General features: G+C 39.9%; 1 protein-coding gene across 1 annotated transcript; it reads right to left on the bottom strand.

Annotated features, from left to right (window-relative positions):
- Nucleotides 1-1724: 1724 nt before the first annotated feature.
- fgf3 (fibroblast growth factor 3) lies at nt 1725-8299 on the bottom strand. The gene is made up of 3 exons (XM_064336257.1): nt 6049-8299; nt 4082-4185; nt 1725-3188 (listed from the first exon to the last, which is right to left on the bottom strand). The coding sequence occupies exons 1-3, from the start codon at nt 6323-6325 to the stop codon at nt 2817-2819; spliced, it is 753 nt and encodes a 250-aa protein (XP_064192327.1). The 5' UTR covers nt 6326-8299; the 3' UTR covers nt 1725-2816.
- Between the last annotated feature and the right edge of the window lie 6691 nt (nt 8300-14990).

Genomic DNA, 14990 nt, shown 5'->3' with positions numbered 1-14990 from the left:
TGGACATTCAGAGCCGTGATAGACAGCCACTGAATGCAAGTTAGCTCAGGAGATTAGGGGATTAGGAGGACACACAAACTGAAAGCAAACAACCAGTACTTTCCTGTGCTTTTTCTGGCCGTTTCCCATTCGCACTGACAGTGATGTGAATATCCAGATTTTTCCTCATTATTTGGGACATTTTCATACCCTTATTTTATTTTTTGTTCTTCAGACCTAAATTTTAGGTGTTTGGGTAGATATGTTTAGCTGTAAAGGCATGGATTGAGAATACATTTATCAGTCTTAAATTGATTTAAGTTACAAATCAGTAACATGAATTGCTAATCAATTCTAGTCAGCCACCTTGATAATTTTTTATTTTGCATTAAATTTGGTGAACATAGCATATTTGTACACCAAGAGTTGGAATATTACAGTATTCAGCAGTGTGTTATATTGTTATTCATCATTATTTACTGTCATATTGTAGTTAATAATGAGCCTTCCTTTCAAACTGTTTGGAAATGACAAATGAATCATTTTCTTTAAGATTGAAAATGACGCATTTTGGTTTGTTATCCAAATTCCGTGTTGATATGTTGTACAGCTCATAGTTAAAGGATAACTATATAATTTGTTGCAAGCATTATGAGTGTTGTACTCTTCCAGAGGGTTCTCTAGGTTTATATTTTATAAGCCAATTGTTATACCACAGAATGTATACATTGGTGTAATTAAGGTGGTTTAGGAATCACAAGAAGAGGGAAAACTCTGAGGTTTTGTTCTGAAAGTCTTGATCTTTTAAGGTCTGCATTTTCAGAGATGCAGCTGAAAGAACATGAAAATACAAAAGCACTCATTCAAATACCTTCCACTTATGTAAAGTTCTGCATTCTTGTTAAGTAATATTAGAGTCAGGCATTCATAGCAGACTATAGCAACGTGTAACTTTCTATGACACAGTTTTTTTTTTCTCCTTCATTGGGGAATTGCCCTGTTTATTGGATTTTCGGCATTAGTCAATTTGAAAAGCAAAAGAATGTCCCAGGAAAAATATCTTCCCATGTTTCCCCTGAGATGCGGCCATTGTCAAAGCCAGGAAGCTTTCAAACCTGCAAAGTATAGGATAACCATTTTTTTTCTATAGATGGCTCTGTAGTCTGAGTCTGTTGTCAGACCATTTTTCCCATCCTTAGAAACTTCACTCTTTAAAGTTTCAGTCAGCAGGGGTTAAAAATAATTAAGTAAAAAATCCCAATCTAAAAAGCTTTCTGAAGTCCTGCTTCTTCTGTTCTTCTCTTTTCCCTTCAAAAGCCGCAACTCTTAGTTTCGCTCCCGAGAACAAGATGATGTCACCCAGAACAGTTTAGAGTAGCTACAAAGAGAGTTTGGTTAGTCTCCAGAGGTTTTTCATTCAGAAATGCTGCAATGAAACCTGTTTTATACAGAGAGGATGAGATCAGGTATACGGGAGGAGCAAAACCAGATCTGGTCTGCATGAGAGGGAGGCAGTGTACCACTGTTTCACCACTTCTTCCATATGGAGAATGACCAGTTCTAACGCATAGACAACAATCTGGATTAATACATTCATGCATGGTAAAATGTTCAGTGTTAATTAATCAAATATAATCTATATGAGCACAAAAGGAGTGATCGGTTCATTTTACACTGAACATTTTACTGTGTGTCAGGCTGTGGTTCAGACCGCCTTGATAAAAACAACAACAGTATGTACAGTATTATGCTATATCATTTATTGGTGACATTTCCTTGAATAATTTAAGATATCCATACAATATAATAGCTGATCGACTGTAAACGCCCCAATTATTGATACAGCATTGAAATACTTAAACTATGCCTTATTCTACCACTAAAATAGTGTTTTGTCCACTGAAAGTAGGTTTTTCCCCAGGTCTTGCTCTGAATGACATTTTCTGGCAAGTATTAGTATTTAATAAAGGCAGAATTCAGAGGACACAAAAGGTATTCCATTGAAAAAAAGAAATGTAAGCTTATAAATGTCGTAAATGCCTTTTTGTGACTGACATAATAAACGGTACTTTTGAGACCCAATCAAAATAATATTTTCAGTTTAATAAATGAGACCATTTGATAAAAAAAGCAATACAGAACCAATAACATTTGTAAATGTAGAAACTGTATGTCATCAATAATTTAAAAAAGTAATGAAACCAAATAAATATGCAGAACAGTAATATACAAAGTAAATTTATGCAGTAGGCTGTCACATCATAGATCATTTTTTTAAATCATGTATGCATGTTTTCCCCCTTTTTTACTTAGTAATTACTAGTGTTTAGCAGAAAAAGTGCTTTACTGTATGCCAACTTCCAGAATGTTTATTTAACTAACATAACTCAACTTTGCCAGCCTAAGCACATGTACTCAGTCCATGTCAGCTTCCAAAAACATTTATACAGATTAAACTGGTCATTGTTGAAACAGGGATAATATGGAAAACTATCGTACACATATATACAGTAATTACACATTTTAAAAATACGGCACAGGATCCAAAAAAACCTTTCTAAGTGGTTTCCATGTGATATAAAATGTAGAAAAGAAAAAAAAAATCCAGCAGTTTTGATTTTGGTCACATTAACTTATTTATATGTACACAGTAAAATACAAGACCTTATCGCATCGACGTGTGTCTGGCTTCGCTGTGCCTCCCAATGACAAAGTAGCATCCTCCCTACAGGAAGTGATTGTGTTGTCAGTTTTCTGGCGTATGCTGTAGGGGCTGTGCATTTTGGCGGCGGGCCGTAGAGGAGAATCTTTACCTACATCCAGTGCAGCGCGCGGTATCAGTCCTCGTGCTCTGCGCCCCTGGCCGCGGCGACCCTGTGCCGGCGCCGCCTGCGTTCGGCTCGCCCGGCGGGCCGCAGGATGTTCTCCCGGTACCGGTGGCTGGTGCGGAACTGGTGCACCATCTCGTGGTCTTTGTTGCCGAGCAGCCTGGGCAAAAAGAGGGACCCCTTCTCTGTCCGGCGGGTCTTGAAGCCCCTCCGGGGCCGCCCCTTCCCGTTTATGGACACGTACCACAGTCTCTCCGCGCTTGCCCTCCGCCTGCCCCCTCCCGGGGCCGGCGGCGCGGTTCGGTAGTGCCGCGAGGCGTAGGTGTTGTAGCCCAGCTCGTGGATCCGCTCGACGAACTCGCACTCCTGGTTGAAGACGTCCTGGTGGAGGGGGTGGGGGGAGGCGGGGGGGGGGGGGGTGAAGTGAGGTGCGCACCTGTCAGTGTCTTCATCTGCATTCCTCTGTCAGCACTGCTTCTCATATCCAAATAACAGTGTACCCATGGACCTCTGTCCTACATAACTAAACAACCTGATCTTGTTTCCACTTAAGTATACCACTGTTTACAGACTATGACAAGCCTATGATAAAAAAAAAATACTATTTTGTCCCATGCTAGTGAAAGTGCAATAAGATTACATTGAGACATGAACTGCAATATGCAATATGAACTGAGGAAGTCAATCAGGAGACATGCCAAGTAGGTGAAGCACATGGCAAAAAGGAAATGCATAGCCCAAGTCAACACGTGAGGGGGAGAATGTCTGTTTGAGTGAATGTGAATAAATGATGTAGTCATTCTCAGACATGATTACAGATTATTCGTTCACTTCCGAGCTGTGAATGAATGGAGCCTCCAAGCCTCCTAAAAGAAGGAAGTGAGACATAAAGAGCTACTGTATCTCTCCCATCTTGTGGTGAGCTCTGGTTTCCTGGTCTAATATGGTCCAGCCAAAAACTAAACCGCACTGTGCCATTCATTAATCACTTATGTTACAAAAATTGGATTCACTGTGCCAGTTCAAGCTGGGTATTTATACAACATGCCCATTCCTTGGTCTGCATTGTTTTTCACCCCTGTTGTTGAACATCCACGGAGAAACTGTTGGTTCATTTGGAAAACACCGATATCAAATCCTTTGAATAGTGAAATCTATGCAATTTTGTAATCAAGATAAACACCACAGTGCATTTGCTGAAAAAAATGGACTCACTGTTATCCACAACTTCCTTCAGAAGATCTGGAACTTACATTCACAGATGTGGCACTTACCGAAGCATAAAGGCGTCCTTTTTTGTTCATGGCAAGATATCTTCCCGAGAATAGACCCTTTATGGCCACGACTCCAACGTCAACTGCTGTGATCTCTAATATGCCTGTGGAGGAACAACACGGGAGTATTGTTTAAACACACTGATTTGTTCCAAGCTATGGAGGAATTTTCCCATATGACCACCTTCTTCTGAAATGTACCTTTATCTAATTAAAGAGTACTACATTCTAATAGCTATTTTACAGGTATGTACTGTAATGTATCGTGCTGATAATGTACGATTACGATTGTGACTTCACAGAGTTCTTTTAAATGAGAATGTATTCTACGGGAAACAATAATGATGCCTACGTAGATTTGCGGGATTAATGGTTGTTTCCCCACGGTTCTTTCTCATTCGCTCTGCCTCTCTTTCTCTCTCTCCTCACTCTTGCTCTCTGTCTATAATGGGCTAAAGTACCGCGACAGCAATTACCTTAGTCTAAATGCGAACCGTAGGCGATTAGGAAAAGTGCCCGTTTGACTTTTACAAAGAACCAAGTCACGATTGATTGAGACCTTGAAGAAGGAGCTAGATTAAATCCTAACAGAGGTCAATGAGATTTACTATCAATCTAAAGAAAGTTGAATGACATTGAACCACTGGTCGGTTAATCCTGTACAAAAACTTCAATTCTTTTCATTCAACTCTGACATCTTTTTTGGTCTAAATAACTGAAATCAAGTTTAGTAACGCAGTACTTCAATTAAACTTGACCACTGTTGAATAAAGGTATAGGCACCATAAATATTTTGAAATTAACCTTTCACGGGAGTTAAAATATGATTTGTGATCAGTTTCATTTTGAACATGGTCTTAAAAACAAATTAAACTGTTCTTCAAAACGTTGGCATTGAAATCGTTTACCAGGGTAAAACCCCAAATGTTGCTTCTTCACTTAGCATAGGCTATAGAATTACATTTCTGAATCGGCATCATCTGTGGGAATCTGTATGTTTGACTGCTTAAAGTATACTTTTCATAAATATCTTTGTGCCCTCGTTACTGTAGCCTATTTGGAGGGTGTTAATTCGTATTTTCTTATGGAAATCGACATCCTCACCAAAAGTAAGATTTAGCTAATTGGCCTTTGATAAATCTCCGTAAACGTATAATGAATGAGATTACAAGTGTCAATCGGTTAAGCTTTAAAAGGACAAAACATAAATAACTACCGGAAAACGAAATCACGTCTAATCACCATTTGTTACAACAAAAACAGAAGCTTGGTGTTGTCTTTTTTAGAAGCTTTGTAGCAGGACACAAACGAAGAGAACAGAAAATCCCTGGTAATAGGGTTAAGATTGCTTTGCATGAATAACTGGATACCTAGCCTACTGCCGGAGATGGCAAATGAACTACTTTTCCCCTTTATGGTTATTTTCATGACAAGCGTCTCTGAGCTATTCTTAACGAAATGGTTTTCGCAGGGTGTCAGATATTGGCACTAGAAGGTCAGCAGCCTGCTGATATGCATGGCTCTTTTTTTGCTTACAAATGAAAAAAAATACTTCTCATCGATCACTTCGATTGTTTTGTTAAATTGTACACTGACGGTTTGCGTTTACAATTCATGCAGTCTTCATCTATGTAAATGTAGCTTACATTTTAAAATGTGTTTATAAATATAACAGTTCGTGGTATGTGTCATAAAATGCGTTTAAAAATACATATAACGACCCAGCAGGTCCAAACTAAACCATGTGGTGTATTTGGCATTAGCGAATGTTCTGTTAACACTTAACGCCCTTGTAAAAAACACAACGATTTGAATATTGTATTTCATATTCATAAATTTCGATGAAAACAACAAATCCGTAATTTCAATGCTTTCAGCTTATTCGTGTCAAAAAGCCGTATCGCGTGCACAGTTAGCGAAACTTTTGCATTACCCTATATAGCTCGAAAAAATATTGTTATACTTACTGAACGGGTTATTTTCTTCTAGAGAACCGTCTATTTTCCCATTAGGGTGTATTTGTAGATGGTACTTGGTGGCACAGTACAGTTTTCTGCATCTTGGTGCTCCCCCGAGGTGCTCGTAGACTCCCCCGCGTCCCCCTGCATCTCTCCGCTGCCTTGGATCACACGCCTGACCCCTCGTACAAGACGCCCTGGGAGTGCTATCCCGCCTCGGGGACAAAGCTTCTTGTTTACTGGGATCCGACAGACTCAGCAACAACAAGACTAAAATTATAACCATTGTGGCATGGCCGAAATTCTTAGTCTCCCTGTTAGAATAGAAGAAACTAACACAAGGGGTCCCATTAAAGAAGTCGTATTTGCCTCTGCCGCTGCAGCAAAGCGCACTGATCCAGCCCACGAAACATTTGGCAGTGTTATCTCTTCCGATCTCTTCTCTTTATCTGCAAAGATCTAGTAAACCCGTTGCAATCGATTAGGACCAGCACGTTGACAGCGGCGTGGATTAGTCGTGGCGGTGGTCATAGGTCCTCTTTGCTCTCCAAATAGACAGCATCTGCAGAAAAGCCACTGGATTTCAGAAGGAGGCTATCGTGAGATTTCGTTGATCGACAGTGCATAGAAATAAAAGATCCTTCCAGCAACAATAGACTGAACTCCAACCAATTGATACAAAGGAGAAGGGGAGGCAAGGTATCAGTCTTGTGTGAATCATGAGAGTGCAGTGTGGATAAAATTACACAGCATTACACACAGTGGCTTATTGGAGAAAACCGCATCACAAAGCGCGAGCCATCCGAGGGCAGAGTTTCTTCAGAGCTCTCCTTTTGAAATATCCAAAAGGCCAATTATACATTCGAAAATTATACACTGTGAGCATCTGCATGCACATTCCCCCGGGTCTGCTACTATCAATCCAAATTCACATTATGTGCCAAGGCTGAGCGATGCTAAATAGACGAGCCTTGCACATGTGGCCCGTAAGGATGCTTGTTCCAAACAGCTGCATTATAAAACATTTGATGTTCATTTATAACATACTTTTTAGGTTTGCATCTTTAAAGCTGTCCCATGAGAAATAAAACTGCACTTTCAAGTTTGCTATGTTGGGAACTATGGTGACTAATGACTAGTTGTTCCTGGTGGCTACATAAATCAAAATGGATAAATTAAAATTTAGATGTAGTTTATGAAGGCCTATATAGCTTGACACGTAAAAAAGAGCGTGCATTCTCGTAAGTAATCATACATTCATTTTGGCTAATATAATTGACTTATTTTCTATAGACCATAAATATTTTGACGTGATTAACCTCTCTCATGCTATCAAATAAAATTATTGTTTGTGATTCAGGCGATCATCATTGGGTGTAGTTTCAGAGGCAACTTTTATTTCATACTTATAAAATGAAATATATGATGAGTTCTGTAGAGGTATTTTCGTAAATCTAATTATTCAACGCAGGCTAAATTAACAACGACAGTCGTTCGCAGTCTTTGTTAATTTTCTCTGACAAGATATTTCTTCTTAGTCGGCTCTTTTTACAACTGAATTCTAAAGAAATTTGGCATTCCGACACAGAGTATCAGTCTGACAGATTTTCTTACACATTAAAGGCAGGAAGAGAAAAAGGACGCTTTTACTGGCCGCAAAGTAACCGAAGGAAATCGACCTGTCGAGACCTTTTTTGTTCTGACTGGCAGTCCAGTGAGGAGTTTATTGAACGGTGCCCTCTCGTGTGCATTTTATCCTTGCTGTTTCTGAAAGAGAAAAAAAACTGAAGAGCTATTCCATCATCTAGGCGACGCGCAGAATGGGGGTGGCCGCAATAAAAGTTTGTTTTAGGGTCCCTGGTCCAGGTACGACCAAACGAGAGATATTTTATCTCCAAAGCGCAGATGAGCACGAAACCGCTGGTTTTCCCTTGATTCTGGTATCAGCATCCAGTCTCGTACTGTAAGGTCTCCCACCACGCACTGTGCGCCTTCTCTCTTTAGTGTAAGATTATGTGTGCTGCTGTAGAGTCTAGACTACCCCCGCCTTAATATTTAAGCTCTGGGTATGTTGCAGCCCGTGGGCGGAAGAGTAACACGCAAATGACTTTTGCTCAAATTGCTTCCATCTTGGTCGCATTATGGTTACCATTTTCATAATTAGCACCATCATCTACAAATCTTTCTGCCCTTTGGCATCATACCAATGTTTGCTATTAAAGTCGTGCTTCTAAACCTCTTGGGAATGTGCCGTGAATCTGTACACTATTAACCGTAGTTTGGTAAGAGTTGACAGTTTAACAGAACAACCAGGAAAGTGGCTATAACAACTTTGTATATTGCTTCTCCACTTGTACGCCGCGCATCAGACAACACGGTTTAACATTAGCCAAGTGATGTATATCATACATTTTCTGGTGACCGTTTCTGAGGGAGACCTTTTTTGATGTGGTTTGATTCTGACAGAGGGTGGGACTTCAGATGTGGTCGGCAGTTTCTTTGTGGAAGCATTTTAATTACGGTCTACAGCCGCCCACAAAGCCTCGAGTAATAATCAGAGAACAGTCTGAATTTTGCTCGGGCCGAGAGAGCCGGATGGCAGACCGGTAACCGATGGCATCGATTCAGTCTTAAAACTATTCTTGACGGGTAAAAACTGTAATCATTACAAAATAGAGCGTTTCATCATGTAATTAAGAGCTAAATAACGTACCCTTGTTTTGATACGTGTCATGACGCCCCAATCCACACTTGATGTTCTATAGCCTTCAAATTTCAAATTATATGACAGGGTTATAAATGCCTTAAGTTTTATTTACTTGGATTAGAGCAAAAACACAACAAGCTGGACATAGCATGTCCAATTTCAGTTTGACGACCTGTAATTTGCCGTCTTAATCGCATTCTGGATATGGGTGTAGCATTTAAACTGGTCGTTTAATTGAAATGTTAAGATTGGCCAAATGAGCTTAGTCAGGCGGTCATCTCATCATAGGTCCATCGGATACATTTTCGACGCTTTCTCTTCTCCATCTTAACGAACTCCAGTTATAAACGAGTTTGATTTATAGGTTTCAGAAAATAAAGAATGTTTCAGTGTGGCAGCGCAATTAATTGCTTGGAGGTGGGGGTGGTATGACAAGAAATGACACCACCCGCTCCAATTAAAAAGCCATTAACAGGTCAAACATTAAAATGCAGAATCACAGGGGAGGAATATTTAAGGTAATCTTGAGGTTGTTGCTCTCAACCTTGCTAATAGTAAAATAACTGGATAAAGTAACCCTATTTTTAAACATGTGTAATAGGGCGTAAATCATTTCATACCCATCGATTTTTCATAGAAAATAGATAAAAACGTATACCAAAAAAAAAAAAAAAATTGTTCAGGACTGAGACAAGTTACAACGCTTGTAGCCTAATATGGCGTAGCGACAAAATGGCGACCCAATGCTTGAGTATATAAATGATTACCTTACATTGTAGGCTAATTGGATATATTTACTAAGTTGTATTTGTCAGCGCAACCAATTTACATTCCAATTTTATTCACTGTCGGTCCGCAAACATTTATTTAGTACTTTCCTGGAAAGAGAAATGTGGAGGAGTGAGAGAGGAAAACGTGGGGTACCTTTTAATTGTCCATAAATTCCAAAATTGTGCACACAAAGGGTCTTTTCCGAGATTACAAAGGTTATTAGCCACTGCCTCTTTCTCCCTACTCCTTTGTGGAAAAAGGAGGCACCGATAATCCAAACCAAATCTAACTGACCTTTGAACCTTTTTTGCTGTACTTTTTCTCATGCCATGGTTTCTTTAGTGTGCGAGTGATCTGAGGGCCTGGCCGCGGCTGCAGCCGCTTTCCCAGCCGGGACTGCCTTTCGTCCCCTGACAAATCGCTGCTGAGCTTCTTTTGTCCAGCTTTACTTTGATCTCACCTGCTTGTCAGGGCGAAAAGAACTCCCGTACAGTTCGAACGCGTTGCAAACAAATTGGCAACCATTTCATTCCCATACCCAATTTCAGCAAGTCAGTTCAGAAATCTTAACCCTTTTATTTAGCCACTACATCTAGTGCTCCAAGCCTCCTTCTCTCTAAAATCCCCATTTGTTGATGCATTGAAGCAAATTCGAGTTTAAGTATTGCATCAGTGCAAAGCTGGTCTTCGCGGTTTTGGTCTTATTTTAACATTTCCTTAGTAGCGCTGGATGTCGTAAGTAGTTTTTTTTTTTTTTTTTTTTTCAGAAGCTTCGATTTTTGCAGGTCACGCTAAGAAAGTATTTTCCTCTGTTATATCATATCATATATGTGTGTGTGTGTGTGTGTGTGTATATATATATATATATATAATGCAGTTATGAAACAAAGAGAATAATACAGATGAAAAGCAGACATTTGAATGGGCCTGGATGGTCATTTAAAGTGTGTCCCCATTTATTTAATACAATAACTTGATTAATTTTTGACAGCTGAAGCTAAACATGTTCTTCACAAAAACCTCAGAGACAGTGAAGTGATGCAAATGTGTAAATACAGGGGATTTTGTTTACAGGCTATGGGAGTGTCACATCATTTTCACACAATAATGTAATGCAACTATGAAGTGAAACAGAAATCCTTTTACTCCTTATTGCAGCATAGGGCATAATCTATGATGTGTTTAATTATATTATCTAATTTGTGAAAATGACTGTTGTTAGGAACAGCTGGGATTGTTGAGCTTCTTGCAGTATTGGATAAGCATGAATATATTTTGACATTGTCAAACTTTTTTTAATTAATATTTTTGTAAAGCACCATTTGCAATCTAGTTGCCACACAGTGCTCCACAATCAACATACAAAGGTTACAAAGGTAAATTCTTAGTGTTGATATTAAGACCAACACAGTTTCTGACACCCCCCCCCCTCCCCCCCAACTAAGGAAGAATCCAATTCCAAAGCTTTGTAGCCCTCAAATGAAAAAGCCTTGCTGTTTGTTCTAACCTTTGAAAGTTTGGCCAAAAAAAAGAGAACACTGTCTAGTAATTGTAGGGACTTATGTGGTGATAGGACCTTGATCACTTGATCATGTCTGTGTCATTAAGCTGTGCCTGGCCTTTGGGATTTGCATAGGTAAGGTGAGAAGATCTGTTCATACTTGTGATAAATACTTGTGTGTATACAGTCAGTAAGTTCACCCAGTTCTGTTTCTTCTTTAAAAAGTATGTTATTAAAAATACAATATGCAAAGTATTTATGCTTTGTAGCCGTTGTTTGTCAAGGTCAATCTGTAGCTCAGATTAAGTTTCCATACACAACATTTGAGTGTTTTCCAGGAGCCTGATAACCAACATCGAGAGGGAACAGCCTGTGAAGACTCCTTATTTCATTGTGCTGTACATCCTATGCAGTAAAAAATGTTTTTATTTTTAAATACACACTCCTGTAATTCAAACAAACCGGGAACCTGAATAGTTGGAAACCACATTTCCCATATGTCTTCATCATACAGACCTGCACTTTCGGTGTGTCACCATTGTGCATACCTGTCGTTCTTCTGGAATCCTGCAAATCCTCATTGCGTCTGCAGTGACAACTTTACAAGGCTTGATTTTGGTGCTAAGGTTAGCGCTGTGCGTAGCGCTACGCTGGCTAAATCTGGCCTGCGTGGCTTCACAAAGGTAAGGAATGAGCTCGCATTGTCGCTGCCGCCTTTGTGCGCGCAGGTATATATCAGTGCGGCGGTTGATTAGAAAGCAGCACTTCAAACCGAAGGCATGAAAGGAGGCTCCTCTCTCACTTGAAACCGGATAAGCTTTCTTATACTTTCAGGCCCCTTTGATTCATGCCTCCAGGTTTGAGGTGCCATTCAGAAGGAACCGGAATGCGCTGTGCTCTCCCCAACAGTAAAATGATTGTGAAGGCCTGTAACAGTATAAGCTGCCACTGACTGTCACACGCTGCAGACTCGAGCAGAAGAGTAAGAGTGCGATACGGGGGACGAAAATGAAAGCAAAGTGCCTCAATGGACGCATGTGTGCGAATGACAATCTGCGAAAACATCCAGAGGTCTTTAGGGGATCTCTACAACCCCACTGTAATACATTGCTGTGAATTTCAAGGTAAGCGGACAGTGCAGAGGTCCAAAAGCTTTTTTTCAAACAGATGTATACAGATTTTCTTAACAGATGTATGGTAAACAAAAAAAAAGCAATCATTTATATCCGTCATCTCAGTTGTTTTCTTGTCCCCCCCCCGCTTGTTTGAACTCCCGTTTTCACCCCCCACCTTGCCCTGGACTCGGAGTGGCTGAGAGTGACAGTGACGCAGAGGCTGTCGGCGGCTCATTTGAAACTCAATGTAACCTAATTTCCCTTTAATATAAAGCCCTTGACAGAGGGACGAGGCGCCCAGCAGGACCCTTAGAATGAGAAAGCTGGTTGTTTATAGTTAAAAAGATGGATAGCCAAGAAGCATTTCCAGCATGTGCATTGTCCCCGGCGCTCTTTAGAATACATTGTAGTGACATTTATATGGACCCTAAATGGACCCAAACCCTTTGCTTTGTGGCTATTGTGGGCCCATGCAGTGTTGGTTTGTGCTTAGAGTGAGGTATAGGTGGCAATTCAGTGGCTCGGTTTTTAGTTCCACAACAAATTTCTTCTCACCATATGAGCAACAAAAATGTACTTAATGTGAAATATGCTCTTATAGGACTTCAAATCAACCAATTCTGCAGTTGGACTGTATAACTTTCACCCAACTTATCGAATGAAATATGCATTGGTTCTTTTTAGTCACTGTGAGGGAGTGAGTCATTATCATTACTTTTTGCTGTGAGTAACTGGAGCGTGTTCGTAATGACATCAGGATTTTGGCTTCTCTTGAGTAGTTCAGTGGTTTGATTACATTTAGTCAGCCGAAGTGTTAGCCCCCCATTACAGGTACACACTTCTCTCTCATATTTCAACCTTTTTTTGGCAAAAAATTCCAAATTACAAACTTATTCACAATGGGCTTTTTAATCAGCTGGTTGTCCATGGTTTTAAGTATTTCATCCAGTACCAATGACTGATGCCGCAGCCCTTGGTGGAAAATATAGTGCAGCTGTGTGTGTGTGTGTGACTGCATGTGTTTGTGCGTGGGTGGGTGAGGCAGTGGGGTCGGTAAATTTTTCTTGCCAGGGGCAGAAGATGTGTCACTGTGGTTTCTTTTTTTATGAAACCAATCTATGATTTAATGGACATGGCGGGGTTTATGCTCCTGGTCTTCATACCTACCAGTAGTCAGGTGAAAGCCCCCCTTGCCGTCCCCTTCTGTGTGCCGGTGCAAACTGGTCGGTGGGCTGCCTCTTCAGTCCAGTGGTGTTGGATACCATGCTGCTGCCATTGGGATAATCTGGGGTGTCGACTGAAGCCTGTCCTAAAGGCACTTATCACTTCAGCAGTGTTTGCTGATATCTTTCAGGGGTCTTTAAGCTGACAACACTAAGCTATGTTAATGCCCCATGTTTGATTCCCAGACTCTGGATCAGATACTGCAAAACAGGCTTTGTGCAAGGCCTTAGTCTGCTGCGCTGTGTGTAAGGTTATTAGGTCAATTTGTCACGTTGGGCTTAGTGCTGAGCTTTCAATAAGAGCAAAACAGGGCAAAGGGTTTGTTTATGAAGTGTTGGACATAGACAAATAATTTCTAATTGACATTTAAAATATTTAAAATATGTAAATTTCAGTGAGAATATTAAAATGATGATCTTATTTACTGCTCAAAGTATTATTTTTATGTTTAGTTTGTTTCGCTTAGCGCTTTATGTTCAGTTATTTTAATACATTTATGTACCTTTTTAAATGTAGTTACTTATTATGTTTTATATTAGTACATTTCCGTGGTTCCTTTTAAAATGCTTCATTAATATTAATACACACACAAATGTTTGTATCATGTTGTAGATCAGAATATTCTTTTGTAGGTAATGTAATGCATGATTCTAAATGACAAAACATCTAGTTATAAAACTTTGTGTTATGACAGATTATTTAGAGAGAATGAATGTTGGATTTAGTAAACATTTCTGACTATCCGGATTTATTTCAGAATCCCTGAGCGAACAGGTGATGAATCGTAGTTTTACGCAACTTGTTACCTCAGACAAGAGGTCGGCATTTGTGCTTCCAAGGTCATTTATTATAACGTCATTAAATGTGACAACAATCTGCTCGACATAGCTATTAGTAATGAACATGAAATCCAATACGTCTTTGCATTCATCAGTTTGTGGAGGGGACTCTATACTAAGCCTACCCAAGCTAGCGAAACAAGCACCGTTTTCCTTGAAACTCAGTACAGGGAATTTATGCAGCGAGATCCAATGGTCAGACCAGAACAGTCAATCAGGAGGCCTGGCAAGTGACTTGGCTGTATAGGGCAGTACAGCTGAATGCAACCTGCAACAGCAATAATTAGCTTCTCCGAACTGACTTATGTGGCTTAGGATCATTCCAGAAAGAATGGTCACAAATGTTGCCACATCAAGGCTAATAGTTGCTAATGAATCCCAGATAAAAAAAGGCACTTGTTCATGGAGATCACAGTGGTTTCAGGAAGGCGGGGATGAAAATATCTCTGCCTCAGGCCTTAATAAGAAGAAGAATGCACAGAAAACTAAGAGGCCTCCACTGCAAATCAGTGCTTCTTAAATTGTCTGGGCTCATTTGCTCATGTACCAGGGAAGTACAGCTTTATAAGAGAGGGAGGTAATATGCCCTGGAAGTAATTGGTGCCGTAAAATTGTCTCATGCTTACTTTTTCAATAAACTGAGGTGTACCTTTTTTTTTTTTTTTTTTTTTTTTTTTTTAAAGGACCACCCATGTCATTATGTAAAGGAAAAACATTGCGTGGGTCTTGGTTTTTTCCACAGTTTGCCCATCTCAAACCAGATGTCTTCTCGAAAGGTGGCGTGTGTAAATTGA

Source organism: Anguilla rostrata, chromosome 5, assembly GCF_018555375.3.
Source record: "Anguilla rostrata isolate EN2019 chromosome 5, ASM1855537v3, whole genome shotgun sequence".
NCBI classification, from domain to species: domain Eukaryota; kingdom Metazoa; phylum Chordata; class Actinopteri; order Anguilliformes; family Anguillidae; genus Anguilla; species Anguilla rostrata.
Note: the sequence above shows the minus strand (reverse complement) of the source record. Positions and strands in the feature narration are given on the sequence as shown.